Raw genomic sequence first — 21,675 nt, forward strand, 5'->3', positions numbered from 1 at the left:
CTCATTCATCCATCCACCTATCACTGACTCATAGGCTCTTTTCCCTTGAGGTTGTTCTTGTTTGGTCCCCAACTGGTGTGAGCAGGTATCCTCATTCTGGTTTTATTTCCACAGTACGTTCCTCCAGATCTCTGTGTCTGCAATTTTGTGCTGGAACAGTCCCTCTCTGTGAGAGCCCTGCAGGAGATGCTTGCCAACACAGGTGAAAATGGTGGCGAAGGGGTAAGTACCTGATTCACATCCCTGGTGGGTATTGGGACGCAGCACAGCCTGGAAGTGCATGCTTCATTTCATCCCTCCAGTTCCAAACCAGGAAACCTTCAGATCCTTGAGCTGATCCACCTAGAGATACTAAATCTTTCTGTGTTTAATTCTTATTGTTGAGCAGCCTTAATTCTGAGTCCGTTGATTAGTCAGCTTCCACCAGAAAATGGAAGAGATCACCATTGATGCTGCATGAGCAGGGCATAGGACATTGAATCTACTCCCCCTTCCCTAACCTGTAACTCACCAGGAAATGTGAGGAGGGTGTTGAGAGGGAGGATGCCAGTTAGGCAGTTATTTTTCTTGGAAAAAATTCATCGGAGATTTATGACTGCCCGCAATGAAGTACAACTAGGTTATTAGCAGTTTGGTGAGGATTTCTGGTAGAATTCAGTCTTTGACTCCCAGGGCTCCATGATTTCACTCATGATGAGAAAATATAGAGTGGTCTTGAGTTTCTATTGTTAGTAGAACGGTCCTAAGTATTAAACTGAGGGGTTATGCTCCATACCTCTCATGTCAGAATGGCTTTAATCATAGACTTTGGACTTATTTTGACTCTTTCTTTCCCAAATGACCTACATCTATTTATATCCATGTATTATCAGCTATTTTAATTCTGTGACCTGAATATCTCAAATCCAAATCTCTGTCTCTATCCCCCCTTAGATATTGCTCTAGATGGCTAGACTCCGTCTTCTATATTATAGCAGGAGCTTAACTGCTTTGTTTTCTCCTATACTTATCCACCCTCACCACCATTTTTTTAATTCTATTCTATTATTATGTTTTTTCCAAAATACAGATCTAATCATTATACTTACCTGTTTTAAAACCCTTTGTCTTCCCATTACCTTGAGAAAAATTCCAAATTCCTAAGCTAGACATAAAACCCTTCAGGATTTGTGAGCCCAGTCACTCACCACGTTCCCCCAGGCACTCCGTGTCCCAGCCATTCCGAATTCTTTTCACCTCCTCAAATATGACAGTGCTCTCTTGCCTCTGATCACGTGTGTCAGCTCTTCCCTCCATTTAGAACAGCTTCCCTCTTCCCTCTCTTCCCCTGTGTAATGGGAACTTCCCTCTACTGCTCATTCAAGGAGCCAGTTTCAGTAGTGGATCCACTGAGAAGTCTTTGTTGAGCCCACAAGTCTGGGATAGGTGCCCCTGCAGAGCAACAGTCAGTAAATAGTTCTCCTCTTTCTGTGCTGTAATTGCAAGTCTGATTTCCTGCATCTAATACTGGGGAGTAAACTGCATGTAGGTAGAACAATTTGTAGTACGTAGCACAATTTATTCTCACTTGACTCGAATGAACTCATAAATAATAAAGAAATGTTTCAGGGATCCCTGGATGGCTCAGCGGTTTAGCACCTGCCTTGGACCTGGGACATGATCCTGGAGTCCTGGGATCGAGTCCTGCATCGGGCTCCCTGTGTGTAGCCTACTTCTCCCTCTGCTTCTCTTTCTCTGTGTCTCTCATGAATAAATAAAATAAAATAAAATAAAATAAAATAAAATAAAATAAAATAAAATAAATGTTTCATTTATGGTAGAAGAGATGATGACCAAGGACTCAAGGGAACCAGTACATGTAGTTCATCTTCCAGCTCGTAGTGTGAATTATCTCTTGGGCCCATTGTATTCTCACCTATATAATTAGAATGTTTCATTAGTTTTCTAGGGTCCTTAACACCAGTGTTTGTAATTCTTTGCTCTTTTGGTTTAAAATAATATGCTTTTGTCAGCCACCTCAGAATAGCTTTGTTTTGTACTGGAGAGCGTTAACACAGGTGAGTCTTTGTTTTTTGCATGTTCACTGAAGTCTGTGTCACTTCCCCCTTGCAATGACCTCAGTACCAACGCTTTCCTCTATAGGCATATATCTTTCAGCTCAGTGGAACAAATCTATTTTTAATTCCTGATTCTTTTTCCAAAATCAGCAACTCCTCATATATAGACCTATTTGGTGAGGGGGAGCTGATTGATTTGGAATATTAGCACTTTCAGTTTCAAACAAGATCAGCTAGACTCTGCCAACTTATGGACCAATGACAGAAATTGGGAAGATTAGAGAGAAGCAATGTTAACTGGAGAATTATCCCTTAGGCAGTCTCTTATCCTGTTTTGTTCGAAAAGTGTATTTAAAAGGGCTTCTTTTTCATTAAGCTTGTATGTTTCAATAAGTTCTGTACATGACAAAGTAAATTCAGAAATTCTGGTTATAATTCTCGCTTTTCTTAATTGCCATGCACTTAAATGATAGTCTTAACTTGGTTTGTCTTAAAGAATAAATAGCAATTAATTTTCCAAAAATAATGTAGATATCAACTTGATAAGAATGAATACTTAATTTTGGAACATACAAATAAGACCTACCTTAAATACCAGCCCTGTTGTAGAATTTTACTCAATATAATTATATATTTCAGGGGCCATCTTTAATTTGCCCTATTTAAAAACCAGTATGTTAAATCTTTCTGGGTGATTCATTCTTTTTAAAAACTTGAGTCCACAATAAAGGATCCATGACATTTTTATTAAATATTCATTGGATAACAATAATCACCAGGTTGGGTCAGACTCTGAAATTTCCCATATATGTTGTGTTGACTTTTTGTGCTATTTTACCAGACAAAGAGAACATAATAGTTCTCATCTTGACACATTTGCTATCATCATCATCATCATCATCATCATCATCATCATCTTCATCACCACCACCATCATCATCATTATCATCATTGACCAGCCATCTTAGAGTTAGAAGGAAGGGACTTGGAAGGAGAGCTGGAATACTGATAGGAAAGGGAACTCTTTTGAAATTGTTAAGACGTTATTTGTTGCTAGTTGTATGAACTAGTCACCTGGCTAACAGCCTCAGCTACGTAACCCTCTTGGAATGCTCCCACAATTCCATCCGGGCTCTGGATCTTTATTATGAGAAATAATATTTTAATATAACCTCTTAAGTCTGATTGTTTTACTTTCTTGAAGTGATTTCTGTGCACATTTACCATTAGTACTTAATTTGATTTTAGACGATATTCAGCAGGGAAGAAAAAAGGGGGGTGGGGAGGAAGTGAGTTAACATGACAGACTATAATGATTCTCTGGGAAGCCTGGGGATGTTTGAGTGGGATGATGTTTCCTTTCTTTGCCAGTCCATTCTGTTTGGAAATAGGCATTTACTGCTTTTAAATAGATATTACTTTCACTAATGATTATGACTGCCACCAAATGGGATGCTTTGAAGAGTGTAATTTTTCCTTCTAGCCATAAATTGGTCCTCGTGTGGTGTGTCTGTACACTGCTGTGCAGCAACTGAACATGTTTAAAAATGACTTTGGTTGTTTGTTTATTCATTTGATCATGTGCAGAAGTATTTTTGCAAGGGTTTACAATTCTACAGCACTTCCCCTTGCCAAAAAAGAAAACAAAGGTGTCCAGCTTTGTTTAACAACAAGAGTTTCTTATTGAATCATCCTCAGCTATAGCGAGTAGCCTTTCAGCTCTATGTTGAAAAGGAGAAAAAATGAGGCAGAGAACATGCGGTGCCCCCCACAGTCCACCCTAGCTGAATTCATCTTTGGGTCAACTTGACTCTGATTAAATCCTGTCTGATTTTATTCTGGAGAAAATCACCAAGAGATAGATATTTGACATTGTGGCCAACTAAATGGCCGGAGTTGGAAGTAAAACCCCTGCATACAAATATTAAAATATTTTCACATTTTTGTTTGATCAGGCCTACAATATGTGAAATACCCAGCCACTTTCAGCAGGACATGGCACTAAACGAGATGTCGCCATTGCCCTCTGAGCCCTCAGTCCCACCGTCCCTTAGAAAAGACTTTGATAGAGAGCAAGCAGCCTTGGTAGTGAAAAGAGCTGTCTTTAGAGCCAGATGTGTTTTCCCTCCAGGCTATGTGTATCAAGTGACCTTTGGGGCAAATTATTTTTCCTTTCTGTACCCTACTTTCCAGATCTTAAAAATGCAACCTACCTCATAGTATTGGGTGAAAATTCAATGATTGCAATCTTTACAAGTGCACAAAATATATACTGGTTCCTCTTCATCTCTACCCTACTCCCTCCTTTCACATTCAGATACCTCACAGGAAGAAGGCCACACTACATGACCGGGTGCACAGAACTCCACAGAACAAGTGGGTTTTGACGTGAATGGACATAATGTTTCTAAAAGTGAAAGGCCTTGATTAACACAATTACCAGCTGCACTCCTCCTGATAAGGGCTCTGGTTTTCTCTAAAACTTGACTTAATCATTGTTAGACTTCTACCACTTTAAAAAAAAAAAAAAGACCCCCCCACACAAACATAAAATGCATTAATGTTATTGCCATATTAATGTTATACTTTAGATAAGACAAAACACATAACATCATGAATGCATAAAATCATGCTTCGCTTTAGGTGCTGTGTTTAGTCTAGAATGCTCATACACAATTAGCCTTTTAACCTTGACTGGGAAGTGTGACCTGGAAAGATAATACTTCTATAAGGACTTTTCTCACAGGTATCCTCACTGAGATGTAGTTCTTTAATTTCCCATAATGCTTATGTGATAGTCCTAGTAACCCTAAAAGGAGCATCAGGTTGCTTTCATTTGCCCTGTCTATCGAGTGGGACTACTACACAACACAGCTGCTAGAGAAGTGTACAAATGTGGTATACACGGTTGACATGTCTGAGTGATGAGCCTGTGCCTTCTGAGAATCTAGGGGTTGTCTCCTGGCACTGTGTGACCTTATAACGGGCAGTGACACTTAATCTTACATTACACTGTCTTTGTGTAAAAGTCGTTAAAGTACATGTTATGAGATACTTACCTTGTGGTCAAGTTTAGGACGTTCATCCATTTTACAAAGTCACAGAAAGATAACATCATTTAAAAAGAATCCGTGAAAGATAAACATCTACCCTGAGACTGTTAGGTAATGAACGAATCAAAACAGGTGCTGATGAGGAGAGTTAGAAGCCCCTCAACTAAAGTTTGAACTTTAACTGTGCCCAGACTTAGAGATCTTGTATGAATTCATCTAGAATGAAGAACACCAAGAGGATTCTTGCCTCTTGGTAAGGAATCCTTGACCCTGGGTTCCCACCATTTCTATATTGTAGAAGGGATATCCCATCATCCAGATTTAGCCTCTCAATCTGGGGTTTTTGCCTTTCTTTAATAGTTGCCAGAAAAGAACCAGAATGAGAATTGATTTTGGTATCTGTATGGAAAGGGAACAAGACTGATGGAGGAACTATGTACACAGTTCTAAATAAGCGTCATCCCGATTGACATTTTTTTAAAGACTACATTTTTTTTAAGATTTTATTTATTCATGAGAGGTAGAGACACAGGCAGAGGGAGAAGCAGGCTCCCTTCAGGGACCCCAATGCAGGACTCGATCTCAGATCCCGGGATCACACTCGGAGCCGAAGGCAGACGCCCAACTGCTGAGCCACTCAGGCGTTCCAAGATTACATTTAAGAGAAATTATTTAATAAATAAAATCTAGCACTAAGCATTAATTACACCTTTAGAAGGGTGCATAAGATTTCTTTTGGAGAAAACTACAAAGTCCCTTCTGCAGGTATTATGATCTGAGTCCCAGGACCTGCCTGTATGTGCCCTTTATAAAGCCAGAGCAGGCAGGATACATCAAAATGGCCCCATTAGGCATTCAAATCTGAACTTTCTTTGCACTAATCTGTAAAAGCCACTGTCTCAGGCTCCCTGAGCCCCTCTTCAGTGCCCACACCTGGGAGCCCACTGCCGCCACAGTTCGAGTGCCTGTGAGGTGGCTCATCCTGGGGACGTTCCTCCCCCTGCCTACTGCCTAACTAGAGTAGGATGCCATGGCACTAATTTCTACTTAACTTGCCCCTGCTTTTTCTTTTGAAGTGGAGAAAAATAACTTTCTGATTTGGGATTCTTCCCTTTCTATTTTAACTTACAGCTGGTTGTCCATCCCTGCTACAAAAATAATATTTTTGTATTTAAAAAATAATTAAACCTATTTGATGAAATAGTTCTTACATGTGAAAAAAAAAAGCTTGGGGAAAGTTATATGTCAAAAACTACTCTTTAAAAATTTGTCCTGTGTATGGAACTGGAGGGTATTATGCTGAGTGCAGTAAGTCAATCGGAGAAGGACAAACAGTGTATGTTCTCATTCATTTGGGGAATATAAATAATAGTGAAAGGGAATAGAAGGGAAGGGAGAAGAAATGTTGGGAAATATCAGAAAGGGAGACAGAACATAAAGACTCCTAACTCTGGGAAACGAACTAGGGGTGGTGGAAGGGGAGGAGGGCGGGGGGTGGGGGTGAATGGGTGATGGGCACTGAGGGGGGCACTTGACGGGATGAGCACTGGGTGTTATTCTGTATGTTGGTAAATTGAGCACCAATAAAAAATAAATTTATTATTAAAAAAATAAAAAATAAAAATAAACAAAAATCTGTGTTAGAGTTCACTCAGGGTGGAGGTAGCCTGTTGGAGGGATGAACCTGAGAGACAGGTGGTTTAGGTACAGTACTGGCGTCGCCTACTGGGAATTCGATTGTGCCAAATCTCCGAATTCCTCTGGGCTTTCGTCTCACCCTCTCTGAATACTGACAGCACTTAGATGCAAAAGAGCTTTCTCTCCTCTGTGAAGGTCCCCGTGCACCAAGTGAAAAAGGAAAAGCATTGCTTCCTTACTTCCTCTGGTGTGTCCGGTTGACTGTAGCCTATCACTGATTAGCCGTGGAAACAGTAGCCTGTTTGTGTTGCCGCTGTTCCTGAGACCCTGGCTCCCATGATTTTAGGTAGAGTCGAATCGATGTGTTATTCTCTTTCTACCTTGGTGCGGACCCAGAATTTTCCAAACTCTTAGATGGCAACCCTAAAGTATGAAGTGATGGAGGGAATTATGCTGAGTGAAATAAGTCACTCAGCATAATAATGTTTTAATAATTATAATAATTATAATTTTTTTGAGACCTGAATCCTCTACAAATTTTCCTGTGGAAGAATATGGGAGGTATTCTGTACCTTTGACAGAACTTCTTTCTTCGAAGAGCCAGACATCATTTTCAGAAATTATTATTTACTTTTTTAATTAATTAATTTTATTTAAAATTTAATAAATTTAAATTTAATAAAATTAAATTTTTTAAAAAATTTAATTTTCAGAAATTAAATAATAATTTCTGAAAGGCCTCCAAACTAAGGTTTTTAATATATTTTTTTCACAGACCAAATTATCATTAAACATATATCCTCTTTCTTCCTCCTTTCTTTTCCCCTTTTTACAGTTCTCTCACATTATGCCATAATTTTAGGATTTTATGCTAATATAATAGATTTTTATGTTTCTCTGATAAGCTGATACTTATGAAAATGTATCCAAAATAACTCATAAAAACCTATCCAATTAAAATATGCCATCTGGAAGACCTTAGCTCATGGTAAGAAAGTACCTCTTTGGCTTAAAAAAATCAAAATGATTGTTTGTAATATTTCTAAGAAAAAGGAAATTCCAAATTTGCCTGACATGGGTACTGACCATTTTCTTTGGGTGGATTTTCTTATATAAATGTAATTATGAAAAAGTCCTGTGCACTTAGACTATAGCATGCTGCTTGCTGTTTCTTGATGACATCAGCACTATACTGGGGGAAAACAAGTAAAAGCAAACTTCTACATCTAATACCACTGCTAACATCCAGCTGGAATCACCACATACTCACCAGGTGGGAAATCAACCCCCCACCCCTTTATTCTCCTGGGTTGTGTTTTGGTTTGGTTTTGGTTTTTTTCCCCCTATAGCAAGCATCCAAAGATTCCTCAAGTTACTTGAAAGCTTTTGGCAAGACCTGCATCCACTAAAATATCCATTTACTGTCTTGTTTTTGATTTTGCTAGCTCAGTGACCTATCGGAATGGGTATGTTATTCACTTTTTTAATATATATGTACTTTGCATGGACAACTGACTTTAGCTTATTTGTAATGAACTGGGCTTCTCATGTGTGAGTGTTGAGGGCAACTTCCATCCTTTGTGCCTCCCCAATTAAAAACACAGCCCTGCACCACACACTTCAAATCTCATGGAATTAGACGTGGCTGCACACTTCAAATTTCATTGCCAGGCGGCTTGTTAAACTGCTGCTCCGCAATTAGAGAATGGCTTGCCTGTGGAGTAATTTTTCCCCCTTTAAGATATTGAAAGTGGTCTTTTGAGTCTTTTTTTTATTCTGCATGTGGTCCAGATGGCCTGTGGCCGTAGGTTTGAACTTGGTCAAATGACACAAGTGTGCAGCCTTGCCTTCATGCCAGCTCGCTGCTCAGTGCCTCCACCCTCTCCTAGTGCCATCATGCGATTCCAGCTCTCCCGTAGGGCTGGAATTCATCATACAAATGAAGAAAGCTAGTTAGTCTTCCTTCCTCATCCAACATCCCCAAAACAAACCAGCAGAAAAATGAAATGTTCCTTTCAACGATTGAGAATAACCCCTATTAAGGTTAACTAGCTTTTTACATTTCTGCATACCCCACTAGAAGCATTTTCCAGTGAAAGAACCCATAAGATGAATTTTTAAAGCTCCTGATGATCCAGTCCTCCTCCCCCTTCCTGAATATAGAGCTTCAGCTTCAGTGGAATTGCCTTTTCTTTGGAGGAACTTTTCTCATTCTGAGTTGAGGGGGGAGGGGTTCGTTTAAAGTGGATATGGCTTTGCGATTCTGGTGTTTTACAAATGTGATAACATTTAGCCTTGCTAATGTTACACAAACCCTGGAGTTCTTTCCTTTCTTTTGCTCTCTCTTGACCTTTAGCACTCTGTTAGTCTAGTCTTGTCCTAATGACCTCCATCATTTTAGAAAGCTTGAGCTTCTTCCCTATGGCTGGGCTAAAAGCGGTTCCTTGTGCTGTGTTTTGTTTTTTACATTTTAATTGCAAAAAAAAAAAAAAAAAAACAATCATTTTTGCTAAAGTTTCTTAGAGAAATGAGAGGGATTGGGGCATCTAAGCTTTCTCTTGCCCATGCTGTGTTCAGTAAATAGTTGCATTTTTAGGGGTGGGGGTGTATTGGTGAGAGTTTTGCTGAATTTCTAAAAAGTAACTGTTTAGTTGGGGGGCACAGGGGCAGAGATGGGTTGTAAAAATGAATTTTGGCAGAATTTTTGGGAATGTGTTGTAATTCTAAATTATAAGATATTTGAATTTAGTGGACTTTTGTGTTAAAAACTCTTGCTTACCTTTGAAAATGAAGCACATTTGGAATTCAAGAAATCCTGGGAGAATAGAAACCTTTCAGTTTATTTATTAGGATTTTCCTTTGATCACATAATTTACTTCTTAACAGCTACCAGTGTTTAAATTATATATTTGTAGGGAGAACTGAATGACCTAGAAAAAAACTCCAACTTCTTTCCATCTCATGAAAGTACCTGTGTGGATATTCTGGTGAACAACAATTAACTTAGTACCAAGAAATCCTGATCTCAACTGGCATTTCAGTCCTCCGTGGAGTAAAAACCCTGTGGCTAGCACCCCAACCCCATGATCACTACTGTTTGGTTTTAGAACGGAAGAACCTGGACTTTTGACCAAGTGGGAAAGAAAGTAAGAAAGAATAAGAACAAGAAGATTAAGGGGAGGGGCCCTTGGGGTAAGAGACCTCATGCTCTGCAAAGGGGACTGGAATAGCATAACGATTCTGTTTTTAACTGTACTCCCTGTGCCTGTCCTTAGGCTGGTGCTGAGTGGGAGAGAGGGAGGGGCGGGCGTGTTGCTCTGGTGGGAGAGGGTATAGCACCTGCTGGAGGCCATGCTGGGATTTCCCACCTGTGTGTGCCACTCTGGCCCACGGTGTGTCCATCTGTCAGCAAAATGTGGCCTCTGACCTACATTAGCGGCTCTTAGACATCTTCAGACACTATCCCGGGACCCGTGTCTGCAGTAGGAATCAGGATTTGAGAGTAACCAGGAAATTAATTACAATGTAGGAATTGTTTCATTCAACTAACTTCATGAATGGAAAGATTTACCTTTTAAATTTTTTCCTTAAAAGATTTGAGAGAACAAGTGCACCTGTGTGTACGTGAGCAGGGGCAGAGGCAGGGGGTGAGAGAGAATCCCAAGCAGACTCCCTGCTGAGCACAGTCCTTGGGGGGCTCAGTCTCTCCACCGGTTGAGACTTGAGACCTGAACTGAAACCAAGAGTCAGACCCTCAGCCAACTGAACCCCCAGGTGCCTCTACCTTTTTAAAAATTTTCTATGTTTATATCTTTTTGATAGTTTTTATAGCTAATGGTTATCCAGTTGGTTTATTTATTGGCTTGTTTATTTATTCATGGAAATTATAGTGATAGTTTATAGTGATATAGGTGACATAGGTGATAGTGATATAGGTGACAGCTTTCTTCTTTTTATTTAAAAAAAAAAATGCCCTTACTGGGCAAAACATAAAATTAGCAACCATGTTGATTATCACTTGGCTCCTGGTGTCGCAACTGCAGCAGCTTTGGACTTTGCAGCCCATAAAGCCAATTCTTACAGAACTCCCTGTTCTAAGAGTTCACCCAGCACTGAACATATGTTTTCACTTAAAGCTGTTGCTTTATAGACGTTTGATTGTGATGAACCCCAGAGAGTTGGCACCCTTGTTGGTTGCCATTCCTCACCTCATCCTTGGTGGGTTACTCCAGGTCTTACCTGTGTCACCAGGGGGAGGCATTCAGTGTTTCTGGGCACCAACCATGCATCCTTTGTCATCATCGAGAGAAAAGGGGAGGAGGCAGGTTAGTAGAAAGGTCCTGGTCCCACGTCCTTAATGGCAGGCACTCAAGGCTGGGCTCTCTGCCCCCATTCCTCTGTTGCTCGTCTGCCTTTGTGAGGTGGAAGGTGGGAGGCAGGGGAGGAAGGTGGTGTCCTACACAGTGAACTAAGAGCTGTTCCCATGTCACTGTGGCCTGTGCCAGACATGTTTTTGCTGAAGAACAGCCTTCGGGGATGGGCTTGGGGAGGTGCCAACTCTTCCGTGTTCCCCCCAAGTCCTGCTCTCCGGGTAGGACCAGTGGGACCCCTGAGGGAAATTCATGGCAAAGATTATTCCTGAAAATACCCGTGCTCATGTCTTTGGTGAGATATGAGAAAGGTAAGTTGAATGTAATACTTAAAAAAAAAAAAAAAAACCTGGAAAATAACTATTTTATCTACACATTAAGTTGATGGTTCTTACGGATTTCCAGAACTATTGCTGGAGTATGGAAGTCTTCAAATGTCTCCTCAGTGGGTGCAGGTAACGGAACCACAATTGCTGAGGCACCTTGAGTCAGCCAAGCAGAGATTTGTGGCACTGACCCTCCCCAAGCTGATGTGGCACTCCCTGTGTGCAGCTCAAGTACAGCTACAGAGGAGACAGGAACAGGCGTTCTGCCCCTGTTAGTCTACAGACCTGGCTCCCCATGAGAGGACCCTGGCTACTTGGGGTAGCCTGCCCTCATGGGGTTTTCCCATGCCAGTTGTTTGCAAACCCATATCCAATTTTAGGATTTATGCATATTTTGGAAATAACGACCTGACGTGGTATAATATCTCAAACTCCTATTCTTTTCCCTCAGCCTTGAAGTGGATCCAATAGCAAGTTTCTAGAGATTTCCAATAATAGGGACAAGGGAGGGTGAATATTTGACAAGGTGCATTTCAGTATCTCTTGCTCTGCTCAGGGTTGTCAATTTTGTGGTGGTGTTGATGGCCTGTTCTACTCCCACACCCCACCCAGGCCTCCCCACCGCCCACCGCCCAGGGTGGTACAGAGGGCCTGGGGGCAAGTCTAAATAGCAGACACCACAATTCTCTGACCTCAAGCAGTTGAACTGGGTTACCAGGAGGATGAACAACTGCAGTTTCCCTGCCTCATATTCCTTCCTGGCAGCCACTTGGACGTGTAAGCAATAGTGATATAAAAATCCATGATTTATTAGCTGTGCTGTCATTCAGTGAGAGAGACGGTAGGACGGCAGTATTCCCGAGGCCTCTCAGAATGTAGTCTCAGATTGACCTATTTATATGGAGCTCTACTTCCTAGTCTTTTTTTTTTTCTTATTTATTCATGAGAGACACACAGAGAGGCAGAGAACACAGGCAGAGGGACAAGCAGGCTCCCTGCGGGGAGCCCAATGCAGGACTCAATTCCAGGACCCCAGGATCACACACTGAGCCAAAGGCAGACGCTCAACCCCTCAACCCCCAGGCGTCCCTCTGCTTCCTAGTCTTATAAACTCAGTCTTTACCTAGAGCACAGATCTCCCCCAAACTCCTTGCTGCATCTTTCCCCAGGTGGAGCTACCTAGGACATGGTTGCTTCACCTCTAACATTCTTTGCTTCATTTGCTGCTTTTTATTAGATTGAGCTGTTCCCACGGCAACCAGGAGCAGTTAAGTTCCTCTGTTGAATTCTGATCCTGACAGGTCCAGTTCCAACTAATCTTGTTTCACCTCATTTTTGTGCTCACAGAAATGCAAAAAAACTCCTCAGATCTGCCAGTCCTTTTCCCCCATTTGTCTGTCTGTCCCTAAGCACTCGTTAACTTGTATACTTTTAATGGTATTTATTTATTAACTTCATTTTAATTTTGTTAATGGACCTTGGTATCTTTCTTTCTTGTGGATAACAGACATCATGTGACATTTACCCACCTTTGCATTTGTCTTTCCCACCGTATCCCTCGTATAAGAGGAATCTCTTTGTATCTTTCCTTTTTTGTTTATTTTCCCCTATAGTAACCTACTAAAATATTCCAACAGAAGAAAAACAGTTTAATTTCTTGCATGAAACCATGTTAAGAAGCTACAGCCTCTTCTGAAGAGTGATGTCACAACTGCTTATCGCGAGAAGTGTGCCAAAACAGTCAGGACACTTCCATGTTTGACATTTACCCATGTTTTATCCAGTAATAGCTACTTTGATTTATCTTCAGGTTCTAGCACAGAACACGGGTATGTCTAGCCCCAGATGATGCTGTTTTTAAGAAACATGCCTGTGTTTAGCCCTCTAAACCAAAAGACTTCCGTATCTGTAAGATCTACTCGAAATGCACTCAGTTGATCTGGGAAGGGAGTCTTGGGCTGAATGCACCTTTTCCTCTCACATCCCAGTGGGTTCCAGTGCAGGGGCAGGCTGAGACAACACCCTACTTGCAATGCCCCCCAAGCTCCTCGAAGCTAGGGCCACCTGGCTTCAGAAAATCTAGCCCATGAGACCTTGCCCACCTTTCTGTCCCAGATGGAACCCCTACAGTGTTTTCAGACTGGATTTTTTTTTTAAAGGTAATCCCCATGGTAGTTCATCAGTAAGGGATCAGTAAGGGATTTCTGTTAACAAATCAGTGGCAAGAGCCAAACACATAGCCAGAGTCCTCCCGCCTCCTAAACAGCCTCTATTCTGTGTCCTTGTTTTACAATCTAGTGATTGAGGAATGACCTCAATATAGGATGATCATCATTTGAACTGAGATGACGTGAAAATGATTGGAAACCTAACCGTACATTACAGTGACCTTTCCCACCCTGTGTCACCCCATTCCTTGCTTTAGCATTATCTTAGTAAGCTCATGTCTCTGTCCACCGACCCTGCATATTCCAAAACATAGTCACCATTTTCTCTCTGATGCCCAGATGCCTTCTCTCGGGCAAAGGGAGTGGTGATAGCCTTCTGAAAATCACTGCTGATGTCTTTGAGAGCATCCTTGCCTCAGTGTGGCAACAAGGCTGCTCAGACCCATCTTAATTCTTCTGTCACAAATGTGAACTCTGGTTCCATTTCATGGAGAATAAGTCAGAGACCAAACTCTCACATTAGGGATGCATATTCCATGCATATTGTGGAGGAGATATCAGCAAGATACCAAAGGCGGGATTACTTCAAGCACTTTAGTGATACTTTATTTTTATGAAGAACCTAAAGATAACAATGACTTACCTAATTCCAGTTTCAGTTTTTCAGTTTTTCCTGCCTTATGTGAGCCCTTATTAAACTTTTTCTTTTCTCTTTGAGGTAATGGATTTCCCATGGTCTGTAGCTATATTGTACCATGCCATGCTTTTTCCATTTATTCAAAAATCACTTTTGAAGTACCTACGGTATGTCATTTCCATTTTCTGGTTACAGGCACCATTTTCTAGCATGTTAAGGAAGCTCTTCCTTGATTCTTCAAGTTGCATAAGCGGTTACAGATGAATATTGATTAGCAAGTAGTAGTAGGTTACCAGGAAAGTTTATAGCTGCCTTGGCTAAAGGCAGTCCATTTGTCCCTCTGACCTTCCCTCTTGCTTGGGACTGACTTTCTTAGATAACCTGTTGGCTTTTTCTGGCTTCTGAGGGGGTGGGGAATCATTAATCAGCAGCAGTCTCTCCCAAAGTAATAAGGAAAGCAGCTACGATGTGTTTGTTTGTTTGTTTTTTAAGTTCTGTTGAGATAAATTGACATTGACATACAGCACTGTGTGAGTTTAAGGTACGCAGCATGATGACTTGATGTATATATACGGTATCATTATTACTACAGTGAGTTTAGTTAATATCTGCCATCTCATAGAGTTACAAAAAAATTTTTTGGCTTTGTGTTGAGAACTTTTAGGATTTACTCTCTTAGATACTTTCAAGTGTACCATACAGCAGCGTTACCTAGAGTCATGATGCTGTATGTGACATCCTCAGATTTATCACGTAACTGAAAGTCTGTCCCATTGCCCACCTTTACCTAATTACCACTTCTGATAACCACAGATCTGATCTCTTTTTCTATGAGTTTGCCTCTTTTTAGATTCTATATAAAGTGATACTATACAGTTTTGTCTTTGTCTAATTGCCCTCCCTTGAGGTCCATCTATGTTGTCACAAATGGCAGGATTTCCTTCTTTTCGTGACTGAATAGTAAACACCACAACTCCTTTTTTTTTAAGGTTTTATTTATTTATTCATAGAGATGCAGAAAGAGAGAGAGGCAGAGACACAGGCAGAGGGAGAAGCAGGCTCCATGCAGGGAGCCTGACGTGGGCCTCGATCCCAGGTCTCCAGGATCAGGCCCTGGGCTGCAGGCGGCGCTAAACCGCTGCGCCACCGGGGCTGCCCAACACCACAACTCCTTGATCCATTCATCTGTCAATGACACTTCGGTTGCTTTCATGTCTAGACTATTGTAAATAATGTTGTGGTGAATATGCGGGTGCAGATATTTCTTCAACATAGTAATTTCATTTATTTTGGTTAGATACCTAGACGTGGCATTGCTGAATCATGCAATGGTTTTATTTTGAATTTTTTGAGGAACTTCCACAGTGGGTGTACCAACTTACATTCCTACCCATAGTACACAAGTGTTTCCTTTTCTCCATACCCTCGCCAGCATTTGTTATTCCTTGGAGTTTGTCTGTGGGGTGTGTTTGGTGGGGGGAGTGGGCGGGGGGGATGATAGACATTCTGACAGGTGTGAGGTGACATCTTATTGTGGTTTTAATTTGCATTTTCCTGATTAGCGATGTCAAACACCTTTTCATCTATCTGTTGGCCATTTTCATGTTGTCTTTGGAAAGATGCCTAATTGGGTCCTTTGCTTATTTTTTTTTTCTTTGCTTATTTTTTAATTAGATTATTTAAGGTGTTTTTGCTATTGAGTTGTCTGAGTTCTTTATACGTTTTGGATATTAATTCCTTGTCAGTTACATGATTTATTAATATTTTCTCCATTCTATAGGTTACCTTTTTACTTTGTTGTTGATTGTGTCTTCTGCTGTGCAAATTTTTAGTTTGATGTAGTCCCGCTTGCTTATTTTTTATTTTGCTGCTTGGGCTTTAGGTGTCATATCAAAAAAAATCCACCGACAGGACCTATGGCAAAGAGTTTCCCTTATGTTTTCTTCTATGAGTTTTATGGTTTCAGGTTTTACATTTAAGTCTTTAATCCATTTTGAGTTTATTTTAGTGAGTGTTGTAAGACAGAGGTCCAGTTTTGTTCTTTTACATTTAAATATCTACTTTTTCCAACATCCTTTATTGAACAGACTGTGTTTTCTCCATCAAGTATGCTTGGCTCCTTGACAAGTATTAGCTGAGTGTGTATGTGTGGGTTTATTTCTGAGCTTTCGATTCTGTTCCTTTGGCCTATGTATATCTGTTTTTATGCCAGTACTGTACTGTTTTGATTACTTTGTCTTTATAATAAACCTTAAAATCATGAAGTGTTGTGCCCACTGCTTTGTTCTCTACCAGCATTGCTTTAGCTATATAGGGTCTTTGTGGTTCCATATAAATTTTAGGTGTTTTTTTTCCTACTTCTGTGAATAATGCATTGGAATCTTGATAGGGATTGCATTGACTCTATAGATGACTTCAGGCTGTAGAGACATTTTCACCATATTCTTCCAGTCCATGAACACAGGATACCTTTACATCTGTCTGTATCATCTTTGATTTCTTGTGTCAATGTCTTATACTTCTCAGTGTAAAGAACTTTCTACCTCCTTGGTTAAATTTATTCCTATTTTTATTATTTTTGGTACTATTGTACCAAAATGAGACCTTTTTCTTTATTTTTCAGACAATTCATTGTTTGTAATATTATTTTCAGCACCAAGTCACCACATTACATTGATGCTAACTACCAACCCCACTGGGAAATGATTGATTGGTTTTCCTCCAGCTATCGAAGGAGGCAAATGTCAGCCCAACTGAAGTTTAGTTTTATTTTTTTTGGTTCAGATTGTGAACCATATTCCATGTTTCTGAGCTGCTCCCCTTGTCCTCTCACAGATCACTGTTGCTAATTTTAATATCTCTCCTTTCCCTTGCCCAACAAAGCTGCTCTTGCAGCTCAAGGAAAGTTGGGTTTTTACTGCCATTCTTAGTAGGTTATCCTTCCAGTGTCAGTGTGATGAATTTACTCCCTGGACAATGGGGAGAAAAACAGATCTGATGGTTCTTGCTCTGTTTCCTGGCTTCCATTCACAGATCAACAGAGAAGAACTCTTTTTAAAAAACAAACAAAAAAACACTTTTATTTTTCTCTTCGACAGAGAGCTAATTGATGGCTAGGATACTTAGACCTAAGCTAGATCTCTGCAAGGTGGGATTTTGGAAGCCATGTAGATAGCGCTGCTCCAGTGTTGAATGATTCAGAGCATCTCTCATACATACCAACCTTGCAGACATGGAAAAGTAAAAAATCACAAATCATAAAAATTTTAAATTGTAAAATCATAAATTGTGAACATTGTCAATAAGAATGCAAAATGTTGAAGTGTACCCTTTGGGTCAGGGGACCCATAAAGCACAGAAGCCAGAGTGAAAACAGAGCAGAGGGGTGACTGACTAGGGGGAAGAATGACCCAGCAGTAAGAGAAGAAAAGTAAAAGACCTTCCTACTCACCTGTTCTGTTCTTTGCCTTAAACTCTGTTTTTTCCCAGGTCTGGTGGAGTCCAGGCTAGTGGGGATGAAAGGCTAGAATATGGATGAGGAAGTTCAGGGAGAGTGGCACTGATCTTTGCAACATGGTGAAGAGAGGTGGTCTAGGGGTGGCCAGTGGTGGGACTCACCACACATATGTTGCAGTGGGGGTTTTTGTCTTTCCACCTATCACAGAGTTGGCAACAATACTCAGAGACAGAGAAGCACAGAAAGTCAGTTTTTAGTTTGACCAAAGCTATCAAGGACAAGGGGGAGCAACCATATTTGTTCTTTGCTTTAATGGGGTTCTGGAGAAATGCTAAAAAGAAAATCAGTCACAGACCCAGAAGGACAGTTCTGAGAACAGAGAAGTACTCACTGACTGTAAATATCCCATAAATTACTTAGATGAAGGCTCCACTGTGGCTGAGGAGTCCCAGAGGGGTGATTATCAAGACTGGCTGTACATCAAAGCCACCTGAGAGCACAGCCCCCTGCACTCATTCTCATTCTCAAATGAGAATCTTAAGGAATGGCCCAGCCTTTTTGTGCTATTGGGGTTTTGTTTGTTTCACTTGCTATGTTTTCATTTTTAATGTTTTACTGGTGATTCTAATAGGTGGGTTGAAGATTATTTGTCTGGAATCAGTCCATAAGATTTTAAAAGGTTTGTGCTCTTGTTCTCAGAGCAGAACAGATTGAAGGTATTAGGGGCACCTGTCTTCCTATCCTTACACAGGCCATATACACACGGAACTCTTAGGAATCAGCTTCTCCACCCAAGACCACTTCATTTGCTTCAAGGAAAGTGTGTGTGTGTGTGTGTGTGTGTGTGTGTGTGTGTGTGTGTGTTTTGCTCAGATATATGGCCCTGGGCATATTGTATGGATATAGAGAGAACAGGATGAATTGATCTCTGTCCAGCAAGACCATAATTGGGGCTGGTACAAGAAATGAAAAGACATCCAGGAGAGAGAAAAAAAAATAGGTTAAGGAGTACAGGAGAAAGAAAGGAAGGAGGATCAAAGATCAAAATAGAATTGATTTCATTTTCAGCCTCTTAGCCCACATGGGTAAAAGTGTTTGCACACAGTAGGACTCAATGGCGGTTTTATGATACAAAAACTTACTCCTATTTTATTATCCATAAAATGAACAGTTTTTTTTTTTCTTAGAGAAATAGATTAGATATCAAGGTAATCTAACCTTTCAGATGTTAAACGCTTGGTAGAAAATATTCAGGGTACGTTAGCTGGGATGAAAGGCCATGATTGGGCAGAGAGCTTAGTCTTGACCCTGTGTGGCCATGGGTCCTCCGTTTCATCAGAGGTCAGAGGAGTGATGAGCGTGGGTGGTTCCAATAAACACCAGAGCAGGGAGTGGAAAACAAATCTGACAGTTGGGGTTCTTTTATGTAAAGAATGAAGTTGACAATGTCAGATTCTTGGAAGTCTGTTAGTCTTCTATGGGACAAAGGGGGAAATATGAGTTCAAAGGAAAAAAGATAGTTGCTTCACCTCTTTCCAAAGTATACTTGCTATCAGTCTAAATGTCATTACTACCCTGACAAATATCTCCTGTCAATTTGTTCTCTTAAAAGATACCATAAAAAGAAACATGTGTTAGAGCTGCCATTCTGGCTGTCAGGTTTCCCTGGGAAATCTATGTTCAAAGAAAAGCACAGATGTATCTAGAATGACCCTCTGCTGAATTTGGAGGCATCCCAACAGCCAGTTCTTTCCCCTCCATGGAGAATGCTTATCCTCCTGTTTCAGACACATGTGTTTGTGAAATCCTGGCCCTGGTGGGAACCTCACAAAGCAATTGGATTTTTTCCCCAAACTGCATGGATTGGAGAGAGGGGAGAGGAAATGATTGTACACGTCTACATAGATTCTCATGGATCAAAAACTTATTTTTAGAGACTTGAAAGGAGAGATTGCTCAGTTGTCTTCAGCTGGCTGTTCAGAGTTTAAGTCTGCACCAGACAAGTACTCTTTTTTTCATGGGTTTCAGTGTTCACAGGAAAGAAGAAATTTTGGGTCACCACAGAAGCTTCTCTGCAATCCCCAGCTCATCTGAGCCATCTTTCGGATTTTATTTACTAAAATCCATGTGAGATTTGGGCCACATCAGTGTAGGAGGGGCTTTTTCCTGGAACAGCATACCTCCCTGCTGTGCAGCTTCTAGCTATAGATGATGCTCATGACCCAGAACTTAGTTTCTCAAATCAGGCTGTGGCCTTTCATCTTTTTGTACCAAAATACTTCCACGTGGCTGGGAAAGTTATGACCTGAACAAAAATGAGATTGCCAGAGGCTTCCCACCCAGGACAAATAATTCGAGGTGCTTTTAAGAGGGCAGGTTGGCTGAATGGAATGAATTCTAGACTGTGGGAATGGTAAATTCAGCATTGGTGGTAGGTGTTGGGGATGGAGTGCTGGTTTTGATTATCCTCCCTACTTAAAAAATGAAATAATGGAGAATAGCCTGTTTTTAGGCATAGCTCTTGGAGGGTTCTGTTCTTCAGGCCTGTGATGTGAGATGAAGAGAGGGGAAAACACTGAGAGTATGGGAGATGGGGTTCCCTAGAGTCCCACCTCCCTGCTTACCTTGCTGCAAGAGCACTTAGCAGAAGAGCAGTGACTGCCACAGCTTTCAGCCAGCCGTTTCTCTTGGGGGTCCTGTTGCACCTCACAGCTTCTGACACGCGGGCCTGTTTTTCAAAGGCAACTGAGGAGACTGCCACGGTCACTGAACTTGGGAAAGTGGGGCTGTCAGAGGGTACCCTCTTCCTCCTCTTTCCTAAACTTCATTAAAACTCTATTTCATTATTTCCATTTTTAACAATATCCCAAGAGGCCCCCAAACAATCCCAAGAATTTGGCTTCCTTTCAAGTACATTTAAGTTGAAGGATTGCACTGCCCTGGTTGAGTTGCCCTAGACTCACTTGATCAGGGGATTCTGCCCTGAACATGTGGCTTTCTGTAGCCACTGGTCTGGGCTCCCTATGTATTTTAGATCCATATTAACCATCCCAATCCAAATGGAAAATCAATGTGTCAAATTAAAAGAAATGGTCCCTTGTGCTTCTGTAGAGTTTTTGTATGCCAAGAGGGAGAAGCCCAGGAAAAGCTAGATTTGGCAGTTACCCAGCAGAGAGTACAAAGTATCTGATCCACAATAGGCGGTCAAGAAAAGTGTTTGGTGGCCTTCATGGGCTCTTCAGGATGTCACACATAGTAAGGGAATTTAGATGACTAGAAAAACCAAGTGTCTAGGAACAAGGATGGGATCTAAGGTGAAGGATCCTCAAAGTGCAGTCGGAAGAACCAGCATGTTGAGGATTCAAGGAGGAGTGAGTTTCTATGGCAAGAGATTTTCTTCCTCTGGAGTCTGGAGCTGGGCCCGAGGGAACTAGGAGGGGATTAGAGGGTCTTGGAAAAAGGTTGACTCCCTGGGTTTCCATTTAATACTTGCCATCAGGAAAGAGCTAGACCCTGGATCAATGCCAAAAGGAAGGCATGCTGCTGTGCTTTGCCATCAGCCCTTCAGGCAGGGAAAGGCATTTACTGAGGAATCTGGCAAGCCAATGATACCCTTAAGCAGTGCAGTTTTAACGAATATACAAAACACTTTTAGGGCACCCCACTTCTCCAAACACATGCAACAGCGATTGCCCCCAACACACATGAATTTTTTTTATTTAAACTATGTGATAGTAGTGTTAAAATTTTGGAAAAGTCTCCAATGCTTCTGCAACCAACTAAATGGCTATTTCATTTTTATACATTTCCTTACCGTTCTTGCATATACCTAACAGCTGAAGGCATCTTGCGTTCTGGTCTCCTCAGTTGTCGTCTTTAATGGCTGCAGGATACAACATCCTCAGAAAGCCCATGATGTACTAGATAACAGTTTTCTGTTGGATATTTAGGCCCTTGCCAGATGTTTCA

At 41.1% G+C, this 21,675-nt stretch overlaps 1 protein-coding gene across 4 annotated transcripts in view; it reads left to right on the forward strand.

Moving 5' to 3' along the window:
- Positions 1-21,675, forward strand: part of RYR3 (ryanodine receptor 3) — a 508,658-nt gene that overhangs the window by 194,849 nt on the left and 292,134 nt on the right. For all 4 annotated transcript variants that reach the window (XM_041743628.1, XM_041743630.1, XM_041743629.1 and 1 more), the window contains exon 3: positions 115-222. In XM_041743628.1, the coding sequence (XP_041599562.1) occupies positions 115-222 (108 nt within the window). The remainder of the gene's footprint in view (positions 1-114; positions 223-21,675) is intronic.

This window comes from Vulpes lagopus, chromosome 2, assembly GCF_018345385.1.
Source record: "Vulpes lagopus strain Blue_001 chromosome 2, ASM1834538v1, whole genome shotgun sequence".
In the NCBI taxonomy this organism is placed as follows: Eukaryota; Metazoa; Chordata; class Mammalia; order Carnivora; family Canidae; genus Vulpes; species Vulpes lagopus.